A 15,226-nucleotide genomic window follows, 5' to 3' on the forward strand; every position below is an offset into this window, starting at 1 on the left:
CTGCTCTACCGCCTGATGCCCGTCAGAGAATATTTTAACTGCAAGCACAGTCATTGTGTATAGTGCATTTTCGAATTGCTTAAAAAATTCTATATTTATTTATTTTGAGAATTTAGGAAGTAGTTACAAACATTTGTGGATAGTAAAGTAACACATTTTCTCATGAGCAGTAAGGTAAATTATGGTGACGGAAAGTATAGTTAGCAAGTGTGGTTTCATACCGCACCTTGCAGTTAAGGATTTAACTCCTGGGGCAGGCGGTGGCGCGCTGGGTTAAACGCACATAGTACTAGGACCCGGTCAAGGATTCCCCGCTCCTGACGAGTGGTGAAACAGGTCAGCAGGTGTCTTGTCTTTCTCTCTCCCTCTCTATCTCTCCCTCCTCTCTCAATTTCTCTCTGTTCTATCCAATAAAATAAATAAATAGATAAACAAGTAAATAAACAAATAAGGAAAAAATAGCCGCCGGGAGCTGTCAACGACTGCCACCTCTCCAGATTCAAAGGAGGTGTCGAGGCTTTGCATCAGGCTCAACCTGATGCTGTTGACTGGCTACGGAAGAAGGGCAAACGCTAGAAGAAGAAAAGTGCCAGCACTGATTGAGCCCCAGTGTTAACCCTGGAGGCAAAAACAAAATCAAAAACAAAAACAAAAGTAAGAGCTAAGCAGTACATTGGCAGAAGGAAAAAAAACCCTCTTAACTTGGTTGTTGTTAAAGTTGGTAATAGCCTACACAATTGCAGAGAATCTGCAGAGTTCCTGGATATCTGAAACTGGATTCCCTCAGAGCTCTTATAACGCCAAGAAATCTTAGAAGAGAGTCACTTAAGTAAGAGGATGTCAGATACATAAATTCATTTTAGGGAAGAGAAAATGCTCCATACACTAATCTACCGATTGACTCTGTAGTAAGAATAAGATGGTTGACCTCGATGCAAATCAGTGTAATTACTACAGATGTCACTTTACTTACTTAAGGGAGAGAAAGAAGGAAAGAAAAAGATGACAGAGAAGTCAATGTGATTTTGCCAAAGTACCAAGAGGAAAAGAAATATTATTATGTGAATACCACTAATTTGTATGGTGATTAAATTATAGTCTTTTAAATTAAAGAACCAAGCGTTTTAAAAGCAATAATAATAGGATTGAGGCTAATACAATTTTACTACAAAATCTCTCCTCCCAAAGTAACATTTTGAAGTGTTTTTAGTTTGGATATTTTTACCCCTCTCACACGTTGAAGTGTTCTTACTAGTCAGCCAAATTTTCAAAACTCAAGCTCTGGGAAAGTGCTGTCTTTTAAAATTATTCTCATTTTGATGAAGTGCTAACCTCACCTTTATTAATTGGAGAATGTTTTATGTTATGTTGCAAAGCAAATGATTTACTTTCAGAAAGGGGTGATCTCCACCTTGTGGCTTCTTAGAGTTTTGACACTGAAAATGTAGAAGAGAGAATATCCTGCGACATCTGTATCTCTGCCTGGGATGACAGACTGAGACTTTCATGGGTAGCTGGTGTCAGAGCTAAGACAATAGCCAGCTCTCCTCCCCTCCCAATCTGTGGTCTTGGTACCCATGAATGGAGCCAGGTTTAGATGTAAATGCTGATTAAAGTCCATTTAGGGTTAGAATAAATCTGCAGGAAGAGGATCCAGTTTCTGATATCTAGGTAAATTTTGCAGGGAAACTAAGAAACAGGGTAGGATTTCTATGAGAACAAGTCAAGATCAAATAGTTGAAACCGTCTCTTTAGCACAGAAACTAAAGTAAGAAAGTATAAAGTCCAGAGTAAAAATGTACAAAAAGCAAGAAGAGATTTAAATCAAAAGCTATATTTCCACCTGACCTACGCAAAGAGATGAAAGAAAAGAAGCTGGGAAACTTTAAACATTGTTTAGCCCTGAGCCATCTGCATATACGTGAACCTCACTACTTTAAAAACATATGTATGTATACCATGGATATAAAAGTTTCGCCTATTCTTTCAGCCACTCAACACTGACTGTAGATCTAACCATGCTCCAGATATTGTGTTATGGATGCAGAGATGTGTTATGGATGCAGAGATGCAGAGATGACCATGAGCCCAATGTCCCTGGCCCAATCCCTGTGCTAGAGTTATTGGCAGGAGAGCTCTTAACACATGTTAAACAAATGAGTATCACACCTTAGTATGTTACAGTAGAGGCAGGAATTCTTTACTGAGAAAGCACATATAGACTTAGAATTTTGTATCTCTGTGTGGGTTATTGACTTACTGTCCTTTCATTGTGCATACACAAAGAGAAATATATGCACACACATATAGTGGTGAGTGGATGAATTGTGGGCCGGGAGGTGGAATGCCAAGTTAAGTGCACATAATATGAAGCATAGGGACCCACACAAGGATCCCGGTTCGAGCCCTTGGCTCCTCACCTGTAGGGGGTCACTTCACAAGCAGCAAAGCAGGTCTGGAAGTGTCTCTCTCCCCGTCTATCCCCCCCTTCCCCTCTCAATTTCTCTCTGTCCTATCAAAAAAAAAAAATGGCCACAGGAGCAGTGGAATTGTGTTGTAGGCACCAAGCTCCATCGATAACTCTGAAGCCAATAATAATAATAATAGTAGTAGTAGATGAATTTATCTTAAGTTTTTCAAGATGAATAAAATTGTCTTTAGTTTTGGAAAAACCAGAGAAAAATCTGTACAAAATGGCTTTAATTACATCTTTATGCAATTATCATTTATCCCTCTACTGTTCTGCTGGCTATAGAAAATAAAACTACCCAAAGCCAAAAGCCAACCACTTAGGGTCATATTCTCTAATTCTGGCAACATTTGGGATCACAGATGCATCTTTAAGGTTAGGAAGTGTCAAGTGTCAGTGTTTTCCTTTCTTTCCTTTTTTTTTTTTTTTTTCTTTTTAAAGATCTCCTCCTCCTTCACTAGAGCACTGCTCAGTTTATAGTGGTGTGGGGAACTGAACCTGCTAGAGGCTGAGACATGAGAGCCTCTTTGCATAACCATTATGCTATCTACTTCCACCCTCTTATATATTTTTGTTTAAGGTTAGAAAAATTTCAGTCATGTCAGGTTGTGCATAGACCATTCCTTTGGGTAGTGGCTTTAGGAAACATTAGTATTTAATGTTCCTGGTTACCCTTGCTCTTACTGACACTTTTAAAATATATCATCATGGAATCCTAGACATTTAGCTCTGGAAGGAGATTTACAGACTGTCTACTGCTGAGAATGAAGCTGATGAACTGGTCTTTGTCACCAGAATTGCTTGGAGAGTACTGTTATTTGTTTGTTTTTCTTTTCCTAACTTTACTGGGAGAAATAGTGATTTATAAGACAGTAGCTGTGACATGAATACAATTTCTTATCTCCTCATGATGGATGTCTGCACATCACTCCCACCAGCAGCTAAAGTCTCCCTCCACCATTATGCCCGGGTCCCAAGTTCCCTCCACCCTTTTCCTACCTCTACCCTTTAGAGTCCTTGACTCTACTGCTGTAAACAACAGCTAGTCTAAGTTTCACCCTGTGTTTACTTTTTCTTTCTTTCTTTCTTTCTTTCTTTCTTTCTTTCTTTCTTTCTTTCTTTCTTTCTTTCTTTCTTTCTTCTAAAGATCTAACTATGAGTGACATCATCTGGCATTTGTCCTCCTTCTGACTTATCTCACTTAACATGATTCCTTCAAGTTCTAGAGGAGTACTAATTAAAAGTACAGGTTTACAATTAGTAAGTTGCAATTTATGGTGATAAAAGCCAGGAATCTATTATTTTAAACAGCAACTCAGAAAATGAGGTAAACATTCAGATCTGGACATCAACATTCTCTAGAACTGTAAAGGGGCTAATATTTTTCCTCCATGGTAAATGATTGAGTTAGCTTGACACAATATCATGGAATACAAGATATTGCACATGGAGTCAGAGACAAAATACTTGATTACATTATGACTGACAGTAAGAACAGTAACCAGAATATAGTATTTACACTGCGTCCCAGACCAACTGCCAGTTTCCATAAGTTGAAGCCAAGAGGGTCTAGTGATAACAGCAAATTTATTTGGGCATATTTATAGAAAAGGACTCATGGATTTGGTGAGCATAACTGTTTTATAATGCGAAATATTGCCACTTCTATCTTTTTGTTGGGGAGACATCATATGTGTTCCCCAAGATTACTTATCATACTAAAGTCACTGGAATTTTTTTTTTTCTGAACAAAAGGAGTCAATAACTGTTCTACAAGATGTCCCCAAACACATAGTACTCACAGAGAATTGGTTTGTCTCCTCAAACAGCTTAGTCCAACTCTCATTTTGAGAATGAGCAAAGATACAGACAATGAAAAACTTGCCGATATACTCCACTGGTGACAATGTTGGTTTCATCCTAGAACCTTGTTCTTTCTATACTTGCTTCACTTATGCTTTCTCAGCCACACTTCTTCCTCAGTGGCATTGTGATTTTAGGATTAGTCAGTGGTCAGAGAGAAAATTGTTGATTAAAAAAAAAATAGTGCTGATAACCCTGGAGGCAGGTGGGGATCATAGTATATTATATGGACTTAACAGGAATGCCTCCTATGCATATTTATATAGAACACCTAAAATAGTTTTTCAAAATGGTAATAAGTTTAGCAAATTATTGAATAAAATGGGTCTAAGACCAAACACAAAGTTGTACCAATAGCAGAGAAGTAATGACGGGGAAATTAATAAGGATTTAGGTATAATATTTGCTTTTAAGAGGACAAAACTTTGCTAGATCTGACACTTTAATGGCAACTAAAGAGACTGAGAGAAGAGAACATGGAATCTGAAAGTCCAAATGAACTACATTTGAGACCTCAATTGAGGAAAACTTTACTGAAAAGATGTAAATGATCATTATTGGTAATAAGTGTGATAGATTTTAAAAATCATCTTACCTTGTCTGATCTCCTGATATATCTTACAGTTTTAAACAGTTGCAAAGGAACACCAACATTTTCTTAATTATTTATTATTTGTTGGACAGAGACAGAAAGAAATTGAGAGGTAAGGAGAAGATATAGATGGAGGGACACCTGCAGCTCTGCTCATGAAGCTTCCCCTTCCTGCAGTGGTGACTGGGAGCCTGAACCCAGGTTCTTGCACATTGTAACATGTGCCCAACTCGGTGTGCCAATGCCAGGCCCCAGGAACTCCAACACTTATAGAAATTGTATCTTGAAAATTTCATAGGTCCTCAAATAGAAATTGTATCTAGAAAATTTCATAGGTCCTCACATATGTAAATACTATGAAAACAAAAAAAATTGGAGGGTTATTTTTCTCAAAGATCCAACATACTATTATTTCGCAGATATGTTAATATGTATATAATTGTGGAATAGAAATGCTAAGCTCACCTTCAGATGAGCAGTCCTCTCAGCCCCAGCCTTTTCTTTTTTTTTCTTTTTGCCTCCAGGGTTATCTCTGGGGCTCAGTGCCTGCACCACAAATCCACTGCTCCTGGAGGCCATTTTCCCCCCCTTTTGTTGCCCTTGTTGTTGTAACCTTGTTGTGGTCATTATTTTTGCCGTTGATGTTGTTCATTGCTAGATAGGACAGAGAGAAATGGAGAGAGGAGGGGAAGACAGAGAAGGGGAGAGAAAGACACCTGCAGACCTGCTTCACTGCCTGTGAAGCGACTCCCCTGCAGGTGGGGAGCCGGGGGCTGGAAGTGGGATACCCACACTGGTCCTTGTGCTTTGCGCCACATGAGCCCAACCTGCTCGGCCACCACCCAACCCCCAGCCCTGCCCTGTTCTATCTCACAGTACAGTGCCACACGGTTTAAAACCATTCCCCACCACGAGTCACCACCTCTCATAGATCCTTGAGATGACTTGTAACTAACTAATCAAACAATGACCCTTAAGTCTATAAATTCCAAAAAGCCTCTGTATAATTAAAAAGTATATAGAAAATGTCTGTGTGTACATTTCTGCATGATTAATATAACTCTCTCTTTCTCCTCAAGGATGAGAACTTTCCTGAGGAAGAAGAAATCGAACCTGCCCCAATTAGGAGGATTCTCAAGTTCAATGCTCCAGAATGGCCCTACATGCTGGTAGGGACTGTGGGTGCAGCTGTCAACGGGACAGTCACACCCTTTTATGCCTTTCTATTCAGCCAAATTCTTGGGGTAAGCAGCTGGATTTGCTTTATTCTCATATATTTCTTTCTCTCTCAGTGGAGATTTTGTTGGTTTGCTTATGATGGCTCTTTGTTTTAGTGTACTTAGATTTTTGTTGTTGTTGTTAGCTCTTTTTTTCCTCATCGTTAGAGGACTCAAAATGCCTCATATCTCTGTCACACAGAAATTAGAAGGTGAGGCTGAACACTATCATTTGGACTGGATGGAGGAACACTTATAGTGACATCTAGTCTGGCAAAAGTAGCATTTTATGACTGCAGATTTAATGTTAAAAGGAGAGAGATTTTACCTTCATGCAAGCCAGATAAGAACTTAAAATTATGTTTATTGAGTGTATAAAAGGTTGTTATGTTACAGTTCTTAAAATTTTTTTCCAAACAGCTGAAGTACAAAGTCTGATTTATCATAGCAGGTGTTGGTACCTGTTATTTAATTATCTGTTCTGCCGACTGCACCATTAGAATGGAAGGGGGTGGAAAAAGGAGATAGGAAAAGTCAGAGAGAAATAAAATAAACATGGACAGAAAATAAGGTTTTTTTTTTTTGTTATTCCCTAGGAGTTTTGATACATTGCATCTTGTTTTATTGCTGTGAAACAATCATAATACTTTAGATATTTTATTTAAGAACTTCGTATATGTTCATGAAACTTAACTGATAAGCACTTGGGGTAGATATTCTTTTTTAATATTTATTTATTTCCTTATTGCCCTTGTTGTTTTTCTTGCTGTTGTAGTTATTATTGTTGATGTCATTGTTGCATAGGACAGAGAGAAATGGAGAGAGGAGGGGAAGACAGAGACGGGGAGAGAAAGATAAGACACCTGCAGACCTACTTCACCGCCTGTGAAGCGACTCCCCTGCCGATGGGGAGCGGGGATCGAACTGGGATTCTTATGCTGGTCCTGGCGCTTTGCGCCACGTGTGCTTAACCCACTGCGCTACCGCCAAACTCCCTAGATATTCTTATTGTTCCCATTTTACAAAGGAGAAAATCAAACTATAAAGAACTGAAGATAGCAAGTGGTCAGTCAAATTCAGGCACTGTGACTACAGAAGCAGGTTTATAGAAAAGTTGATTTTTGCAAGATCAGTTACAACATTCTTCAAGTTTTCTTATTTGAAGTACGCACACCCTGAATGATCAGTAACAAAGTACTTCAAGTTTTCTTTTTTTTAAAAGATTTTTATTTCTTTATTATTGGATAGAGACAGGGAGAGACTTAGAGGTAGTGAGGGAAAGAGAGAGAGAGAGAGAGAGAGAGATCTGTAGACCTGCTTCACCACTCATGAAGCTTTCCCCCTGCGGGGGCGTGGGGGTGGTGGCAGCAGGGGCTTGAACCTAGAACCTTGCACACTGTAATGTGTGCACTTAACCAAGTGTGCCACAACCTGGCCCCAAATTTTCTTATTTGAAGTATACACACACACACACACACACACACACACACACACACACACACACACCCCTGTGATGTCAATAATGAAGAAACCTGGACTCTAGAGCCTATTTAAGGTAACATGTACTATTATTAGGTGATGGAAATAGGAGTAGAATTCATCCACCTTTTCTAAGCCAAGTCTCAGGGCTTTGCCTTCATACTACCCTGTCAGACCGTATTGATAACCCCAAATTTTAGTCTCCCCTCCCCTATTCTGGAAGAGTTCATCATCAGAAAAATGTCTCCTAAGCACAGATGGTACAGAAAGATAGTGGATAGTCCACAAAATCAAGTCAATTGTGTGGTGAGGGCTGTTATCACTTCAAGCTCACATTGTCCTCTTGTGGTAGAGTAAGGAACTATGCCCTTTAACACTTGTAAATTGGGTTTCTTCCTTGGTTGTGTGAGATATTTTGTGCTGGTAATCTTTTAACTATTTTTTATTCTTCATGTCTAGTAAGTACAATATCTTAAATATCAAAAAAATATGTTTATTCACTTCAGCAGTTATTTATTATCTCTCCTAGACAATGTGCTAGGGATGTATTAACAGTTATGGCACCTTCCAGAACGTTGCTCCCAGTCTCTGAGAAAGATAGATATTAAAAAGAAAAACGCACTCATCATGCAATGTATATTTATCCAGCCCGTATTGTTTGTCAGATGTTTTGCTAGTTTTGGGTACAGTGGGGAGGGAAACAATCCAAAGCACCCGCCTGCTCTCATAAAGCTAGCAAGGAGAAGTCCTAGCAGTGCATTTCACTGAGCAATGATGGGGACACAAAATGTGCAGCGGGGTGGGTAGGGTTGAATCTGTAAAGACCTAACATCTATGCCCTACATCTTGGCATTTTAGTAAATCGTTGTGAAAACAATATCCAGCATGTGGGTTTCTTTGCTGACAATCTTTCTCTTTTATAAAAGCAGTGTAGAGAATATAATTCAGTGTGCCGGATTCCCTGTCAAGAGAGCTTATTTTAATTAATTTTTTTTAGAAGTCACTCTGTAATTATTAATCTCAGACTCGATACTCTGAGATCATATCGTGCCATTTTTTTTCTGTTTCTATTTCATCAACTCTAAAATGAAAAATGACAAAAGTGACCTCTAAACTAGTGTCCAGCTGTCACACTCCACAGAATGAACAAGTCGGAGAAGGTCTGATGATTTGCCTAAAATATGTTTCTTTCTGAAACACTCACTAGGTTATTGGGTGGCGAGATTATTCTTTGTGGTTCTTCTTGTCACAACTCAAAATCCTAGAAAGGAAAGAGCCGGATCCACTATTTGTTGTTGTTGATAATATTATCATTTTTTGTTCCACTGAATTACTGCTGGACCAAAGTAACAGGATCTAATTGGTGAAATCCCAAGTAGGCTCATGATTAATGTTCTCAAAGGTTTATATTTGATGAGAGTTGCTAAGCAAACTGTTTTTCCTCTCTGATAAAGAAGATTATTCCTGTTTGCTTCAGCATAATCATCACATATTCATCTGTAGGTTCATAATGTTTACTTATCATAGGGTATAATCATGCATCAGATAAGAGTCTGTTTTTTAATTGCACTATTTCCATTCTGACCCATCTGAAGGGCACAGCATTCACATTTGGTGTGTTGACACCATTTTGAAACATGGACCCGAGAAATGATTGGGCTCTATTAGGAATCTGATTGCTAATCTGAGTCTCATTATACATGTAAGGTATAAATTATCTGATTCATTTTTCCTGGGTCTTTGATTTGGAAAATGTGCCAAATTTTTTAAGCACAGAGGCATGGGGAGGGGGGGAGCCTGAACATTGGAATCCTCCACCCCAGAATTTGTACTAGGTACAAGATGTCTATTCTCGTCTGTGTATATTTAAGCAAGCAGTTTCTCTTTGATGAGGCTTAGTTTCCTCTTCTGTAGTATGGGGCAAGAAAAGCTATTTCACTGGGTTGTTTTAAAAATGGTTATTAAGGGAGTCAGGCGGTAGCGCAGTGGGTTAAGCGCACGTGGTGCGAAGCGCTAGGACTGGCTTAAGGATCCTCGTTGGAGCCCCCAGCTCCCCATTTGCATGAGCGTCTCTTCACAAGCGGTGAAGCAGGTCTGCTTTTTCTCCTCTTCTCTTGTTTTCCCCTCCTCTCTCTGTTTCTCCCTGTTCTATCCAACAACGACGACAAAAATAATAACTGCAACAATAAAACAACAAGGGCAACAAAAGGGAATAAATAAATAAATATAATAAAGTGTATTTATTAAAATAAATCTTTATTTTAAGTTAAAATATGTTAAGGAGCACTTGGCACCTTGCTAGTAGCAAGGATTTAATAAATCTTGTTGTTTACTTAAGCACTTTGCAAAAAAAAAAAAAAGGAATGGATATGAGCTTAAACTGTGCTAAGAACATAAAGCCAATTGAACTGGTAGTGGTGAACCAGGCAGAATACATACATTACGATGTGCAAGGTCTAGAGTTCAAGCCTTCAGTCTCCACCTGTAGGGGGGGAAGCTTCACAAGTACTGAAGTAGTGTTGCAAATATCTCTCTTTCTCCCTTTCTGTATCACGCTTCCCTAACAATTTCTTTTATACCTGTCTCTACCCAATTAAAACAAACAAACAAACAAACAAACAGAAAGCCCGATGTATTGGGAGCCCTTTGAGTTGCATTTCAACAAAGATATAGAAAAAAATAGCACAACAAATTTTGTGAGAAAAGAAAAAAGAGGTAATAGCTATATTTCTAACTCTGAGCTAGAGAGTTGTATGGATTTAACATGAGCTAAGTATTTGTTCTCAACCCTGAGAAGATGAGTGATACATGAGATGGGTGAACATGTTCAGAAAAAAATAATTCACCAAAGTCTAAATAAACTGGTTTTTATTTTATTTATTATTTATTCCCTTTTGTTGGCCTTTTTTATTGTTGTAGTTATTGATGTCGCTGTTGTCGGATAGGACAGAGAGAAATAGAGAGAGGAGGGGAAGACAAAGAGGGGGAGAGAAAGAGAGACACCTGCAGACCTGCTTCACCACTTGTGAAGCGACTCCCCTGCAGGTGGGGAGCCAGGGGCTCGAACCGGGATCCTTAGCCAGTCCTTGCGTTTTGAGCCACCTGCACTTAACCCACTGTGCTACTGCCTCACTCCTGTTTTGTTTTGTTTTTTTAATCCCACTAGCCACTGGCTAAACAAACCTTCACAAAGACTTGATGTTTTGCGGCTTTAATTTTCCATCTATTTAATAAGAGTTAAGGCCGGGAGATACCACAGGGGTAGCACACCGGCTTTTCATACCTGAGGCTCCCGAGGATATCATATGCCTGAGCTGTCTAGTGTTCTTCAATAAATAAATAAATAACTTGAAAACCCTCTCCTCTATTTCTCTGTATCCTATTTAATTAAAAAAAAGGCTACCAGGAACAGTGGACTTAGAGTGATGACATCAAGCCTCAGCAATAACCTTGGAGGTAGTAAAGGAAAGGAGGAAGGAAAGGAAGGAAGGAAGGAAGGAAGGAAGGAAGGAAGGAAGGAAGGAAGGAGAAAATACATTATCTTTAAACAATGACTTGTCAAAACTCTGTAATCATGGGGTTATTGTTTTATACAAGGAAAATGATGGCAGTGTCTTCTGGACTTACTCTCACCTATATTAAGAAGAAGAAAGGCCCTTGGGATATTTCTCTATCAGAGTAAATTTCATTAATCTGCAAACTGTCTCCCCATTTTGGAATCTGTGATGATTTGAACAGGTTTCTGTTTCACAAAGATGAATTTCTTAGTGTAGTAATGTACATGACTTTAAAGAGATTTAATTGGCATATAACAGACACTCAGTAAACATTTATCGATTAATAATTTTCTTAGAACAACTGTTCACTGGCATTTCTGTAGTTATAGATCAATAGGTAAGGATTTATTCTCAACTCTCTAATGCATACTCTATGTGAACTCTCCAGCTTCCTCACTTAGTCTGAATTATAGAGGTCTTACTGTTCCTAAAAATCTACTTTACTCTAGGACAATATCATTAGAATATGTGGCTAGAATTTCCTTTCATTTTCTCTTTTCCTTTCTCTCTTTTTCTTTTCTTCCTTTTTTCTTGCAACTACTTGTACTCCAGTTACTTGAGCACATGCCTTTAAATTCAGAATATACATACAAGTGTACTTTATTGCTTATTGTAGACTTAAACAAAAATGTCATTCACAATATTTTAGTCAATCTTCTTTTTTGGGGTGGTGTAGAAATGTTTTCAACCTCTAATGATTTAGAGTTTCTTAACCACTTCAGCCTCAGAGGGATAGAAATTTTTCTCCTCCTTAGCAAATTCTAGTCAATGCCTTGATAGCTAGCTGCTTTTTAATGATAATACTATGTGTTACCTAATCTATAATACCAGAAAAGTCATCTGAGTGTGAAAGTCATCTTTATTGCATCTGTGGTCTGAGAGAGTTCATAACAATCCTTTGACCTTTATCCAGAATAACATTTCAGATCCTCATGTATTGTCTCTCCTTCCTACCTTCTTTCTTTATTTCTTTATATTATTATTATTTTTTATTTTTCATTTTTCAATTTGACAAGCCTACTTTTTCAAATAGAAAGAGGGATGGGGAGTTGGGGTGGGAATAGATATGCTGACTTCAAAGCTTCTTCTAATGTGGTGCTGGGTAGTCATGCTGGAACCTGGTCATGAGCATGTAAAGCAAGAGCATTACCCAGGTGAGCTGTTTTATTGACTCTCTTTCTTTTCTTTCTTGTCTCTTTTACTTTCTCCCTTTCTTTTCTTTCTCCATTCTTTTTTTTCTTTCCCTTATTATGTTAAGATATTTCACTATATTTTCTCATCTATATTAAAAAAAAACCTAACACATAATTGCCAATACCAGCCAAAAAACAAGACAAAAATGTCCTAAGTTATAACAGCTGGCTTTATTCCCAATAGAAACTGGTTTAATTTATTTAAAGTGATTTAAATTTAATTTTAAATTAATTTTAGTTTCAATTTGTTTAAAGTGACTTTAAAAAAATTTCCTTTATTTATTGGTTAGGGACAGCCAGAAACTGAGAGGGAAGGAGGTGATAAGAGAGGGAGCAAGACAGAGATACCTGCAACACTGCTTCATCACTTGCAAAGCTTTCCCCTTGCAGGTGGGTGCCTAGGGCTCGAACTCAGATCCTTGTGCATTGTAACGTGTGCACTCAACCAGGTGTGCCACCACCCAGCCTCTAAAGTGACTTTTTTTTCAGTGAAATGTATGAGAGAAATTTCTCTTAAGCATATTTGAATTTCTATTTTCTTTCTGCTTGTAATAATAAAGTTTCCTCCTTGTTACTCTTTTGAAAAGACTTTTTCACTTCCTGATAAAGAAGAACAAAGGTCAGAGATCAATGGTGTGTGCCTTCTCTTCGTAGCTTTGGGTATTACATCTATTTGCACTCAATTTCTGCAGGTAGGACATTTCATTTTCAGTAAGTGGTTCAGCAACCTATCCCCTTTCCTTGTTAAAATGTCACTAAAGTTTCTTTCATACTTTAGGGATATGCTTTTGCTAAATCTGGAGAACTCCTCACCAAAAGGCTACGTAAATTTGGTTTCAGAGCCATTTTAGGGCAAAATATTGGCTGGTTTGATGACATCAGAAATAGCCCTGGAGCATTGACAACAAGGCTTGCAACAGATGCTTCCCAAGTTCAAGGGGTAAGCTATGAGGGCAGGAGGGCAGGGGACCAGGTATGTATTAACTCATGTAGACTTTCTAGATTCAGGTCTAATATCCATATCCTTGCTCCATTTTGAGCTAATTTTCGTGCATGGTGTTATCTGATGAACTAGTCTCATTTTTCTACATGTTTCTGCCCAGTTTTACTATCAGCATTTGTTGAAGAGACCTTATTTTTCCCATTTGAACAGCTGTGGCCCCTTTGCCATATATTAGGTATCTATACAAGTGTGGGTTTAATTCTAGGCTCTCTGTCCTGTTCCATTTGCCCATATGTCCATTTTTGTCCCAATACGAATACTGTTTTATTTACTATTGCTTTATAGTACAAACTGAAATCAGGAATTGTGATACCTCCATTTTTATTCTTTTTCCTATTTTTGCTATTCATTTTTTTTCATAGCTTCACACAATTTCTTTGAAACATGTCATTGGGATTTTGATAGGGATTGCATTGAATCTATAAATTACTTTTGGCAAGACTGCCATTTTAATGATATTTATTCTTCCAACCCACAAACAGGGGATGTTCTTCCATTTCTTTGTGTCATCCTCTATTTCTTTTAACAATGTCTTATAGTTTTCATTGAAAAGGGCCTTTACTTCCTTTATTAGATTTATTCCTAGGTATTTTATCATTGTTTTATATTCAATTATAAATATGATTGCTTCCTTCAGGTCCCCTTCCCCTTGGCCCATCATTTGTATAAAGAAATGACACCGATTTATGAGTATTGATTTTGTAACCTACTACTTTACTGAATTTATTGATAATTTTCAATAGTTCTTTTGGTAGAATTTTTGGGGTCCTCTAAGTATATCGGCATACAATCTGCAAATAATGATAATTTAACTTCATCCTTTCCAATATGAATTCCTTTAATATCTTTATCTTGTCTGATTGCACTGGCAAGGACTTTTTAGGACTATGCTGAATATAAGTGGTGAGAGTAGACATTCTTGCCTAGTTCCTGATTTTAAAGAAAACTTTTAAGTTTTATTTTCATGAGAGTTGCTTCATTCTTTCTAAATATTTCTTCTCCATCATCTTTAAATTGAAAGAGTACACTAGTTATCCCTCATAATAAATTTTCTATAGTCTTTCTCTGACAGGTCCTCTATGTCTATAATTTCCTAGAGTCCTTCTGTTTTATTTCTACCTGTATGATTTATCATATTTTGGGCTTTGTTTTTGCAGTTTCTCTGCTGTGTATGCATTTATTTTGCTGGTTATTACTAAGCCAGCAGGTGGTGCTATTGTTAGGATTATAGGATTTTTGCTGTTTGTATAATGGGTGGTAGGGGCCCAGAACTGGGGCTATTTTCTTGATATTTCTTTGAGCTGTTTCTATACTCTGTGTTGTCTGTATATATGGGCTCTCTGTAGAGTTTCAAACTGAATATAGACCTTAGGGGCTTGCTGAAAAGTGGCAGCTGTGTTCAGAGACACAGAATGTACTTTACTATTTCGCCCCAATCATCCTCAATTTACCTACCTGTATATCTATGTTAGTTCTGAGACAGACCAGCTTTTTCCTGCCACTGTGCCATGTCCTGGCTAGAAGTTCAGTGCCTTAACTCTCCCAAGGTCATGAATTAAAAGCTCAGAGGCTCCCCTCTCTCATATCTAGCATGTGTGTTGTGTCTGCTGCTGTGTTGAAACAAAATGGTGCTGTCTGGTGCTGCTGCTCTCAATTTCTGTATGTCTAGTTCCAGTCCACATTCCTTCTCACTCCAACCACATACAAACTCCCAGCTGAGTCGACAGTGCTTCTGCGAATGTTTCAGCTGTAGTTTGATAAGATTTATTAAGTTCAATAGTTGTTGATCTTTGTTATTTTGGGGGGGGGTCTGTATGTCTGCTGTTAATCTATGGCCATACTTCCCAAAAGT

General features: G+C 38.0%; 1 protein-coding gene across 4 annotated transcripts in view; it reads left to right on the forward strand.

The window, feature by feature from the left end:
* The window catches only part of ABCB11 (ATP binding cassette subfamily B member 11), a 90,306-nt gene that overhangs the window by 58,566 nt on the left and 16,514 nt on the right, over positions 1–15,226 (forward strand). For all 4 annotated transcript variants that reach the window (XM_060177759.1, XM_016195310.2, XM_007539307.3 and 1 more), the window contains exons 19-21: positions 6,005–6,169; positions 12,959–13,063; positions 13,150–13,311. In XM_060177759.1, the coding sequence (XP_060033742.1) occupies positions 6,005–6,169; positions 12,959–13,063; positions 13,150–13,311 (432 nt within the window). The remainder of the gene's footprint in view (positions 1–6,004; positions 6,170–12,958; positions 13,064–13,149; positions 13,312–15,226) is intronic.

Source organism: Erinaceus europaeus, chromosome 18 (assembly GCF_950295315.1).
Source record: "Erinaceus europaeus chromosome 18, mEriEur2.1, whole genome shotgun sequence".
In the NCBI taxonomy this organism is placed as follows: domain Eukaryota; kingdom Metazoa; phylum Chordata; class Mammalia; order Eulipotyphla; family Erinaceidae; genus Erinaceus; species Erinaceus europaeus.